The sequence below is a fragment of the Carassius carassius genome, chromosome 39, assembly GCF_963082965.1.
Source record: "Carassius carassius chromosome 39, fCarCar2.1, whole genome shotgun sequence".
In the NCBI taxonomy this organism is placed as follows: domain Eukaryota; kingdom Metazoa; phylum Chordata; class Actinopteri; order Cypriniformes; family Cyprinidae; genus Carassius; species Carassius carassius.
In genome coordinates, this window is record NC_081793.1 from 13,253,631 (window position 1) to 13,266,630 (window position 13,000).

Genomic DNA, 13,000 nt, shown 5'->3' on the forward strand with positions numbered 1-13,000 from the left:
GTGGCCGAACACTAATTAACTAATTTCCTAATGTCCCAGTTTTTGTCCTAATTTAATCATGCACATGAAAATGCATTGTTAAATCAATACATGAATAATTGGAAATGACTTGGTGGCTTTTGGTTGCTGATTCTGATCTTTTTGACTCAGGGTGAAGAAGTCGACTCATTTACGGCTTCAGCTGTTGGCTAAGGAGGAGTTCAGACTGAGTGCTCTGATGGAGCAAAGTCTGCAGACTGACACGCTGTCACCCATTCTTATTAGGCCTCATCTGGAGGCCATGGACCGCCGGCTGCACCTGGTGCTCCAGGTACTGGCCGACTGCATTGAGAAGGAGGGCTACAGTAACGTAGTAGAGGATGACATGGTCACAGAGGGCATGAACACGGGCACAGTCCCACAAAGGTAGTGGGCACAGACTGATCAGGCACCACCCGGTGGGTCCTTTGAAGTCCCTCCACAGCTCTATAGACCATGAACGTCTTGCAAGAGATGCTCTTGTTGATAAACTTTTCTGAATTCAGTGAATTCCAAAGACTCATTGTTCAACTGATGGACCATGTGATAAATAAAGACACACAGTAGACAAAGAAAGCAACGGTGTTCTGCAGTTCTGAATCCAAAATGTAAGCTGATCTTCACATGTAACAACCAGTGTTATAAAGTAGGGGTTCTCATCTGGTGCATTGTCAGCAAAGAAAAAACAACACTTAAATGCAAATAATAAAATTAATTAATTAGAATAATAATAAGTAGTATTATTATTGCAGCTTATAAAATACAATGCAAATAAAACAGAAATAATAATAAGAAAAAGAAGAATAAATACAGATTGGTTATTAATACTTATTATAGTTTATAAAAACAATTAAACATTAATAAAAACCAATGTTCCTATTCAGCTTATGTTGATATAATTTTGGTATAATAGTGGACCTAAACGATGATAATAATAATATTAATACATTTTTATATTATTACTTTATAACAATTTGACAAAAAAATGTTTTTACAAAATGGTAATTTATCCTGTTCGACCTATGTCATGTTTATAATTTGGCATATCAATTAGTCTAAGCAGCTCTTGGTAGACTTAACTTTAATAATTCATATTTTTGTATGAATAAACATTTTTGGCTCTGTATTGTGTTGCCATGTAATGTCTAATGTGAGATGCAAAAGCGAAACCAGTTGAGAACCACTGTTATAAAGGATCTTAATAAATACATAACTGAAATTCATATATTTCCATGCTTTAACAGAATATCATTTAACTAGTATTTGCTGTCCCTTTGAAAAGTATTTGACTATTTGAACTTTAGAGTTATATCAGCTATTTTTTTAAAGAAATGAGCAAAGGATGTGCAGGACAGTTCATCTGCTACAGTGAATGTTCGGCTGAAGTTTCAGTTCAAACTTATGAGGAGCTACAGCTTCACAAACTCTCTCAGCATTGTATGTGACGTGTGCACCTTTGTCTGAATATATGTTGACTGCCATGTCTTCAAATAAAATTCTTTATATTCTCTCCATACCAAGGAGGAATAAGAAGAACTGTGCATTCATATAGCATTGTATTTTTTTCTTGACTTTTCTTGACAAACGTGTCCAGTCTATCATGTTATAGCCGATCAGAGGTTATTTATTGAGGTCCATATTTATTATTCCAGACATGCCATTCATACATTCTGTTACAAATCAAAGAGGTAGATCCATCTAGTGCATCAAACTAGTTGCAGTATCTGTTCTAGTGTGAGTTGAAAAAAAAAGTTGATGGTTTACTGGATTTCAGAGAAACATCCTTAACATGTAACAACTTGCATCATTTATATATAAGATCTTTTTTTCAGTCATATTTAAGGAGATATCAAAAGCTGAACGTTTGAATATCAATAATCAATATTGTTGAATGTGACTTCTGAATTTCCATATTACCTAAAAATGTAGCCCTTAATTTGCACAAAGATACTGGTTAATAATGTCAAATCTACGAGTCACTGTAGAATTTTCATGCTATTAAACTAAAATTTTGAAAAACGTATTTGTTGTGCTCAAAGGTGTACGTGAATGATGTGTTTTAGTTCTATTAGACTCCTCTTTAGTCCTCTGTTCCTGAATTAGCATTCTATTGCAGAATTTTAGAACACAGTAAAACAAAAATGGGTAATTATATTAAATTGGGATTTTTAAATAATAAAAAAACTACAATGCAGAACTGCGGATATGTTTTTAAAAATGACATAGCTCTTAAAGAAACAGTATATGACAGTTAACTAAAGCATTAATACCACTTGGTTTTTAGTAGCCTAAAGTCATCGGCAGAAGCACAGAGGTCATGTTAGTTTTGCTGATTGAACTATTTTCTTAGTATAATTTTGTATATATAATATGCTTCAATGTATAGCATATAAATTGTAACATTTAGTGTCTTTTTAGTTGAGGGTGAGAAGGATGTTGGTGTTTAGGTTGAACTCTCTAAAGCCTTTATTGTACAAAACGCTTTTCTACTAACTGCTGAAAAAGTTCTGTAAACACGATGTGAATTCAGTGCCTGTGCATTTAGAGAAATACTTGAATACTCGCTTGTGGAGAGGGCAAAGTAATCAGCAGAATATATGTGGTTTATTATACCAAGGCTACATCACAGTTTCATACATTTTGTTGTTGTTGTTTTTTATATGTACAGTTAGTATTTTCACATGGTCAAAGAAGTACATTATGTTTTGCTTTTTGTCTCTTTATGAGACTTTTTGTTCCTGTTTTTTTTTTTTCTTCCCTTGGTTATGGTGCAATAAAAAAAGATTAAACAAATGGTCTTATAAAGATGTATATAAAGTAATTATATACATGCCCAGAATTAAGTAAACACTGCTGGTGTTTATACAGTATAATCCACACTGATTATATGAACACCAGCAGTGATAATTTAACATGGGGATTATGTTGTGTAGGCACTGCTTTTCACATTTTTCCGCCATAAAAAATATCACTATCATCATAAATTATTTACAGAAAAAAAGATAATTTCTTTAATTAAATTGCAACAAAATCACATTTAGATCAATTGTTTGTTCTAAAAGCAAGATAATGTATGATTTTGTTTAAATGGGTCCAATTTATCAATCTAGACCAACTAATGGACATTTGTGACCAACTTTGTCCAGCTAGAGGCCGTGTAGAAACACTTTATTCTAAAGTGTTTACAACTGAAGTGATTGTAAAGTCTAGGCTGTTTTATGACACAGTTCATTATATGATTATGATCATAATCTATGACAAATTTTAAAAGTTGTTCCACTGTACACCTTTACCCCACTGTATTATCATATTAAGCTTAAAAGAGACTGTAATTAAAATAGATCATAAAATAATATTTTTAAGTAAATGATGACAGTTATTATAGTGGTACATATAGTTTTTGTTTAGTGAGCATCTAAATAGTGAGGTTCCTCAGGTAAAAGTTAAAAACTTCCGCTTTAATCATAAGAGTTGAGGCCTAAACAAAAGCCTAATCTGACATCTACAGGTCACTTTAGATGCATACTGTATATCCATTAGGCATATCAACTAGGCATAGTAGGCATATGCCTATAAAATTTGATAAAACTAGGCTACATGGAGAAACGACGGGGTCATTTTGCCCCGTACCTTTTAAATATTTTGGGCAGTTTTGCCTCAAGCCCTGGTATTGTCTGCAACTGATGGAAGCACAGTGTTTTTCTGCTGGTGTAATGGTCTTCTGAGCAGTGTGGTCTGGGGGACAGGGACCACTAATCGCACTGCAGCAATCAGAGCAGCCGCAGACGTCCAGCAGAGGAAACGGCGTCGTGGGAACGGACCGGGATTCCGCGGGGACCGTTATCAGATCGCACTCTCTGTGCACTCAGACAGGAAACGCCACATGAGCGCAAATATCTGTGTGATCAGTAGCCTACTCGAACGAACGCAAAACAACAAGTCCAAGTCTCACCTGCTAATATGTCATATAAATGGCACTTTTGACGAAGTGTAAAAAAAATAAAAATGAAAATGGTCTGAGATGTCTGAGTTTCGTGTGTCCAGTCAGACAGGCGTGAGATCGGTCTGATCGAGGCCACACACAGACATCTCGCGCCGCGGGCTGTTTGCTCGTGTTTCTCGGTCCCTCATATGCCACTAAATGTTCTTTTGAACACACATCCCCTTTTTAGTCACGGAAACACAATTTATGGCTATTATGCCGCATTATAGATTGCATCTACAGAAGCCAAGAGTTGTTGCCGAGAGATATGTGATTCAAGAGGCCACAACTCAACACAAACAACCTGAAAGAGTTCAGACTTAAGACACGAGAAACATGTTTGTTAACGTTTCAATCGTCATTCAATTATAGGAGGATCAGACTATAAAAAGAAACGGGACAAAACAAAACAAAACATCCAATCCCGAGTAGGACTGGACCACCCAGAATCAAAGAGTGAATGAGTGACTGGAGTTTGTTGATCACGCCCCGGGATCAGACGTTTACAGTAGTTCCAGTCATGTACGCCCATTATATGAGCATCTGAGCAGCAGCCGGTCACTTCCCCTACACACACCCACAAACACTTCTCATGAGAGCTGCTTCATTTGTCTTGGCCAGCTAGAGCCTTTTTTATTACTAGAAACCATAAAGGCTTGCCACCCTGGACGTCTGATGATGTTTGACAGCTCGCAATATCCTTATAACTGTTTTAACTATGATGGAGAAGGATACCCCTCATGTAGCACTGATGAAGAGAAGAAAGTGTGTCGACCAGCTTACAGGTATTTCATTATTAGTATTATTATTATTAAATGTTGGTGTTTTAATATTTATTATAAAAAAAGTATTAATCATTTACAAATTTATTAATAATTTAGCAAATTTATGTAGCACTTTTACAATAATTTGTAAATTAAATTAAATAGTAGTTAATGTTATTATTGTTGTTACAATGTTTTTATTATTTTACATTCCAAAATGTATTTGGTATATTAATGAAGCATTACAGAGGGCAATAATATTTATATGTAATTTATAAAAGGTTATTATATTATTATAGTATATAAAATAATTGTAAAGTTATAATATATATATATATATATATATATATATATATATATGTGTGTGTGTGTGTGTGTGTGTGTGTGTATATATATATATATAATTACAGCAATATGTATAATGTAATATAATTATAATTATAGTAATTTGAGCAATTGAAAAAAAAAGTTGTTTGCATCGTATTGATCAAAGCGCACTTGTAATATAGAAGCTTTTACAATATGATCAAGATTAATAAAGAGTTTCACATTTAAAGCATAGGCTGTATTTGAAATATATTCTATTCGTTATTTGTGTGTTTGTGTGTGTGTGTGTGTGTGTGTGTGTATGAATTATTACAAATAAGCTTTTATCTCCTAAATTAGGGGATACAAACCTCTGTGAAGGGACAAATCTTTTCTTACTTTCTCTCAATTAGTTACATTGCACTAATAGCGATGGCAATACAGCAGAGCCCCGAGAACAAAGTTACCCTATCAGGAATCTACGAGTTCATCATGAAGAGATTTCCTTATTACAGATCCAACCAGAGGGCTTGGCAAAACTCAATTCGTCATAACCTCTCCCTAAACAGCTGCTTTATTAAGGTATGATGGAGACTGGATGTGTATGTTGAAACGTAAATGTAAAGTACCAAGATTAAAAAAAAACTGCATGTACAATTTCCAGCATATAAACCAGACTGTTGTGCATCACAGGAAGTTCTGAAATCTGTGCTTAGTTGCAATAAACATGTAAGAAATAGTAAAGAAAACCCATAGTTATAATTGTAAGGGCATTATTACTAATGGTTTTCCTATCTTTAGGGGTTTGCTGCAAATGGCTGCTGATTATTTTTTTTCCTCAGGTGCCCCGTACGGAAGGTAACGAGAAAGGAAAAGGTAATTACTGGACATTCGCCACAGGCTGCGAGTCCATGCTGGACCTCTTTGAAAATGGCAACTTTCGTCGCCGTCGCCGCAGACGCAACTTAAAAATGGGTCTGAAGGAGCCAGTCGAACCCTTTGTTGCCATGGACACTCAACAGGGCATAGCAGTAAGACCCATGGATTCAGATTCTTTCTTCCCCGTGAACACTGGTCACAGACCGGCCCAAAACAACGCACCTCTGAGCAAACCTGAGCCTGAGATCAAATTCAGCATTGACTACATTCTTTCCACACCGGACCCTCTGCCAGGGTTCAGAGCCCCTAACAGTGGAGCTGGAGCGGTGATCCATCATCTGGAGCCACAACATCTCAATCTACACTTCTGGACCATGTAACCGAATCCACAGGACGCAGATCAGTAAATACCCTGCCGTTAAAACAGTCCAAAAACTTTAGAGCTTCTATAGTGTGCAAACAGTCTTTCACATTATGCAACATACAGTGTGTTGTGTGCTAGTGTTCCCGTCAGTAAGTTTGCTGTCGCTCATGTTAGCAGAGTTAAATAAAAAAAAAATACACATAGTAACTTATTGGCTTAGTATTACATTATTTAATGACAATAATAATAGGAGTTCCAGGATATTATAGTATAATGCTCACTTTGAAAAGATTAATTAATCATGATGTTAACTTATTGTAAAGTGTGACTCAAACAATACTCACATTTACTTTAAGTAAAAACTAAAAACTGCAAATTTCAGACACAGGCTTGTAGTTAGTGAAGTGTTTGCAAACAAATGCGCTAACATAGCTATGAGGCTGGTGTAATCAGCATTCCCTGCTTACTGCACAACTGCTGAATGCAGCTCTGTTGTTTACATATGTTGTTTATAATGTGTATCATTGGCCCTTGACAGTCTGTGATCCGTATCAATCACTGATAGACTGAGCATACGCTCCTCAGAGCTCTCCGTCTCTAAAGCCCTCCCCGGGGGGGGGTTTCGTGCTTTTGTTGTTTTGTTCAGGAATCTCTGTTTATTTGAAAGCATCTTTAAACTATGGAAAGTTTTTTGACAGGGAAAACAAACTGTTCAGCTGAATCGATTGCATTGTATCATAGCCCTTGTAGTTTTGGTTTGGTCATTGGTTTTTAGTCAGAATCAAACAAGCGTAGTGACTAAATAGTACATGAAACAATATATCTGCTAAATTTGTAGGTTTATAAGAATTAATGCTGGGATCTATGAAGTATTGTTTGACTGCCAATATAAGGCAATAAAGCACTAATCATTGAAAATATTACTTAAGGCCTCTTTCTTCCTAAGTCTACCACATTCAGGATTTGAGAAAACATTTTCTATATGTTCTAATCTTCTAAATATTCTATAACAGATTGGAAATTCTGACATTATAATCTTTTTTTTTTTTTTTTTTTTTTTGAAGTAAACTGCTATAATTAAAATTAAGCACTCATTGAACAAAACCAGGTTATAAAGCTAGTTTTTAATACTATTCTAATTAGGCACAGTATTTATGATTTATCATAAAGAATTTAAACAAGAGTACAAATACATAACCTCTCTCTCTCTCTCTATATATATATATATATATATAAAACTGTAACACTTTATAAAGTATCATCTGTTAACTTTAGTTAATGTATTAACTAACATGAACTAACAATGAACAATACATTTGCTACAGTGTTTATTATTCTTTGTTAATGTTAGTTAATGAAAATACAGTTCATGTATTGTTAGAAAGTGCATTAAATAATGTTAACAAATACAACTTTTGATTTTAATAATGTATTTGTAAATGTTTTATATATATAATATATATATATATATATATATATATATATATATATATATATATATATATATATATATATATATATATATATATATACAACTTATGTATTAGTCATACTGAATGTAATGTAGAAAGTCAAAAAACACATGTCAAAAAAATTCTTATTAATAATATAGAAATGCTTTGAATAGACATAACTGAATATTAGCGAACTGTCAGACAAGCGCAGCCTAAGCTTCTCCAAATCTCCCTAATCTCTCTGACTGACCTTTTCCATTAATATAAGGTCTGACTAAATGAGATCCAAACACTCTATTAGAATACATTTCAGTCATAAAGCTGGGAGTTTAGAATGGAAGCCTGTTAACATTTATTTTCCTTCTAAGGTGTATCAATCATGGCTTGCTTTGTGCTCAGGAGGGGACATTTTTCAATTTAACCTTTATATTACTGAGTGACTGCATCAGAAAGGTTTCAACACACTTAACATGAGTGGCATTTAATATAGCATTACACTTGCAAGGTTAGCTGGAGATGTAACCTTATTCAAATCCTGCTGCCACTACAACACCTATCCTGATGCAATTATAATTAAACGCCTTATGCTGGCTTGCAAATCCTCTGATCGATCACTGATATTAAGGTAAATATTGCACTGCCCCCAGTGAACATCCAACTCTAAAACTGTTATGGATCAGCAGGTTTCTATTAACAGCGTTGTTGATGTTGTGTGCTCTGGTGTGGATATATTTGGGTAAATTAACTTAGCATAAAGTGCTTCAAGGCTTGATTTTAAAAGGCCCGAGATACCGCCCCAAAAAATTCAAAGCTCCGACAGCATTCTTTTACCCTGCCATGGTGTTTGGATTACTCTTAGTTTACCTAGTAAAAGCTCATTTTTGTTCATCTGCAAAACCAGTTTATAGTTTGTGTCTCTTTAAGAATGTTGTGACAGTGTTGTTTGCTTGGCTTGTCTGTTGCTGTAAAAATCTTAAGATAAAAATTGTAGTTTCTCCCCTCGTATTTGTAAATAAACCCTCTTTTCGTGCATATATTTATTGCATTATACTGAAGCACTGTCAGCGAGGTGAAATGAGAGGCTTAGGGCGAAGTAAACAGCACTGAATGAGGAAATTGGGAAATCAGTGATGTGCAACGATAATAGCACCCATATAATAAACATAAGCAGCTAATTTACTCAAAATATTTAGCTTTCATTGCCTTTTCCCCCGTATTAAAATTGGAGTTTGGCCAGGAAATTATTATAAAAACAAGATAGCGTTGAAGCCTTTAAGAAATGCTTCCTAAAAAGGGAAAAAAGCAATCTAGTAATGAATAATAAGTCCCTGATTAACCATCTTCCTTAAGGTGTGATTTTTAGTGCACGCTAAGGATGTAGTATTCATTGAATAACTCAATTGAATGAATAAGTGGTGAATATGTATATATGCTTCTAAATAACCTAGAATCTAAAGAGAGCTCTTTAAATAACTGCGGGTTATGAGGTTTTAAACATGAAAGACGGTGTGTTCTGGACTGACACCAGTTAAATGTAACCACAACTATTTGAAAAATCGAATTTAGTATGATCACATTTACAAAAGCAAATACAATTGTGAATGTTGCACAGCCGTCCAAAACAAGCTTTAAAACCATCAAACCCTGTTTTCTATGCAATAATTAACCATTGATTTGAATTATGGAGATTATCAAATTAATTCCGGAGCAAAAAACGTGAACAAATTAAAGGCCCTTTGCACTATGATTAGGAAATAATATGATTAGGAAATAATGAAGTGATTATGCACTTGTCAGAGGTGTTTACTACAGCCAACACAAGAAGTTTTATTTTGAACCCTTAGGAATGTGCCATGCGAGCCTGATTCTCATTGGTGCTTGCCTCATTTCCTCTAAATTGCTGTCAAATTTGTCCACATACACAGACGATTCTGTCTTCAAGGGTTTACAAGAAACAACATAATCCCTTCACAGACAATCAGTCACTTAATTAAAACTAATGATATATCTTTGAAATAAAGTGTTGATATGTTATGATTATGATAAAGTTATGATAAGGACACTCACCTTTTAGATCGTGAGCAGCTCTTCCTGTTCATTTGACCTTCTGTTTAAGATCACTTCCTGCTAAAAGATTTACTTTCATCTAGGCTTGACTTTTTTTCTAGCAGTCTGAAACAGGTTCTCTCTGATTGTGTTTTCTTCCTTCTCCAAAAATAGCTCCTTCAAACTGATCCTTGGGCCTTTTCTCGGCTGCTGTTTTGAAGTAAACAACTGTTTAAAAAAATTTGTGGTCTGTTTTTTTTATGTTTTTTAAAGAAGCTGAATTTTCAGCAGCCATTACTCCAGTGTTCAGTGTCACATGATTCGTCAAAAATCCATCTAATTTGCTGATTTGGTGCTTGAAAAACATTTCTAATTATTAATAATTATGCTTAATATTTTTTGTGCAAACTGTAATATGATTTTTTTTAGGATTCTTAAATTAATAGAAAATTTATTAATGCAATTCAATTTCAAGTTGTCCTTTCTCTTTGGCGTGTCACAAGCTGTTCATGCATAGATGAGATCCCTAAAGTCTCAAACCCAAAGAGATATTCTGTATAAAAGTTAAGACTTGTCCACACCCTCCTAAAACGCCACGTTTAAACACACCCCCACATGTCTACATCACTGTGTGGGAAGATTTGCATAACACCACCCAAACGTTCACGCAAAGAAAGAAGGCATAACTTTTCAAAATGATTAACATTGTAAAAATCAATGCGTATGTGGAATATACATATATATATATATATATATATAAAAAAAGTTTTTTTTTTTTACCTTTTCTTTACACATAAACGCATTGCATTATGACAAATGATATTTTTTAATTCTTAAAATATTAATATTCCATTATATTTCAGGCTCTTAAATATTACATTTATATTTTTCTGCAATTAAAGTTCTCCTTTGTAGTTGCACTAGGCTAATTCTTTAATCCAGTGTTAACTATATATTAACTATAGTATTAGGAAACCTTTATAAAAGTGACTTATTGCTTTTATTTGACTTAATTTTAGGCAATAAGTAGCCTATAACAGTTTTCATGACATTAATAATAAATATAATTAATGCCATATTTCTACAGAGTCATTAACTGCATGTTAAATAGTTTATACTGTAGGTGTGGTGCTGTATGGATTAAACTGCTTAATCTAGCTTCATCACAGAGACTTTACATTTCACATACAGGTGCATCGCAATAAATTAGAATGTTGTGGAAAAGTTCATTTCAGTAATTTTATTCAAATTGTGAAACTTGTGTATTAAATAAGTTCAGTGCACACAGACTGAAGTAGTTTAAGTCTTTGTGTCTTTTAATTGTGATGATTTTGGCTCACATTTAACAAAAATCCACCAATCATAATTCACAAGGAATCGACTGAGGCTGGAGTCAAGGCATACAGATGTGTCAAGGAATTTGGCTACAGTTGTCGTATTCCTCTTGTTAAGCCACTCCTGCATTTAACTTTTCCACGATATTCTAATTTACTGAGAAACTCCTGTACATGCCTTGGGTGTACATTTTTCTAAATTGAAATGTATACATAATCTGAAAGCTGAATAAATAAATAGAAAATCTGGAATCTGAGGGTGCAAAAAAAAAAATCTAAATACTGAGAAAATCACCTTTGAAGTTGTCCAAATGAATTCTTAACAATGCATTTTACTAATCAATTAAGTTTGGATATATTAACATTAGGAATTTACTAAATATCTTCATGGGACATGATCTTTACTTATTTTCCTAATGATTTTTGGCATAAAAGAAAAATGTATAATTTTGACCCATACAATGTTTTTTTTGCTATTGCTAAAAATATACTCCATGGTAACTTAATACTGGTTTTGTGGTCCAGGGTCACATATAAGTGTTGTGTGTCGAATTTAAACGGGCAAGTGCTGCTTATTATTACTTCAATAGAGCGGCGATCCCACTCGCCATAGTGTGGAAATAGCTGTATGAATTGTCGGCCCTTTATCTATTGTAAAAAGATGTTAGAATTTACCATATTTTCCTGCCAGTTGGCATTGAGAGTGACTGACACTTAATGGTCAGAAATAAAATGACTAAATAGATAATGTAAAGATGAGTTTTGTTCCCACTTTTGTTGCAGTTAGCTGATTTTTGTAAAAAAGCTTCTGTTTTTGCTTTTCAGATAAAAGAGTTGTTTCACTTTAATATGTTGCAGGCTCATTTATTGGTAATAAATAATTTATATTATTAATGATAATGAATCATAAAAAAAAATATTGGGCTTTATTTATCTTTTGAGAGTTGGCAACAGTGCGAGAGACAGCGGTCCGGTGTGGTCCAGCTGTTCTCTTGCGCTGCGCGGTTTAATCAGGTAGTGTGTTTCATCATTTGGCTTTTAGTGTTTGTTTCACATGTGCAAAAGTAAATCCAAGGTGATTAAAAGATACCCACAGCTCTAGTGTAAACGAGTGCGAAGACAATTTTATCACATATATTTTGGACTGAAATAGCGCAGACACTTACATGTGGGGGTGTGGTGGGATTTTGTCAGTCTGCACACAGGGAAACGCTCGGGTGCTCTCAATGGCCAATCATTTCTAGGGCCCTGTCCCAAATGGCATTCTAAACCCTTGTGGTCTTCCTCTGAGTCCGCGCTTTCGTGATGTAATGCCGCTTTGACTGTTGGGTAGAAGTCTACTGTGGAGCTCACCCCAATGCATGCTCGACAGAAGTGTGGATCGAGGGTGCTTAATGGCCGCAAAGGGGGTGCTCACGAGCACCCTTCTGAATACTAAAATGACAAATGGGACACCCTACGGACTCATGGACTTAAAGGGTTAGTTCACCGAAAATTTAAAATTATGTCATTAATAACTCACCCTCTTGTCGTTCCAAACCCATGAGACCTCCGTTTATCTTCAGAACACAGTTTAAGATATTTTAGATTTAGTCCAAGAGCTCTGTCTCTCCATTGAAACTGTGTGTACGGTATACTGTCCATGTCCAGAGAGGTAATAAAAACATCTTCAAAGTACTCCATGTGACATCAGAGGGTCAGTTAGAATTTTTTGAAGCATCGAAAATACAGTTTGGTCCAAAAATAGCAAAAACAACGACTTTATTCATCATTGTCTTCTCACAACAGTGTAGTGATATCCGGTTCGCGAACAAATCATTCTCGAGTCAAGAACCGTTTCTGTTGGACGCGTC

At 34.5% G+C, this 13,000-nt stretch overlaps 3 protein-coding genes across 3 annotated transcripts in view; 2 read left to right on the forward strand and 1 right to left on the reverse strand.

Moving 5' to 3' along the window:
* The window catches only part of LOC132121400 (extracellular serine/threonine protein kinase FAM20C-like), a 44,756-nt gene extending 43,191 nt beyond the window's left edge, over positions 1-1,565 (forward strand). Inside the window, exon 10 of the mRNA XM_059530745.1 lies at positions 151-1,565. Within this exon, the coding sequence (XP_059386728.1) occupies positions 151-409 (259 nt within the window). The 3' untranslated portion in view covers positions 410-1,565. The remainder of the gene's footprint in view (positions 1-150) is intronic.
* Positions 1-12,152, reverse strand: part of LOC132121402 (parvalbumin-2) — a 318,907-nt gene extending 306,755 nt beyond the window's left edge. Inside the window, exon 1 of the mRNA XM_059530748.1 lies at positions 12,140-12,152. The gene's annotated coding sequence lies outside the window, so the exon portion shown is untranslated. The remainder of the gene's footprint in view (positions 1-12,139) is intronic.
* Positions 4,497-7,233, forward strand: LOC132121038 (forkhead box protein L3-like). The gene is made up of 3 exons (XM_059530225.1): positions 4,497-4,785; positions 5,484-5,652; positions 5,913-7,233. Exons 1-3 carry the CDS (start codon positions 4,676-4,678, stop codon positions 6,327-6,329), a joined length of 696 nt encoding a protein of 231 aa, XP_059386208.1. The 5' UTR covers positions 4,497-4,675; the 3' UTR covers positions 6,330-7,233.
* Positions 12,153-13,000: the final 848 nt, after the last annotated feature.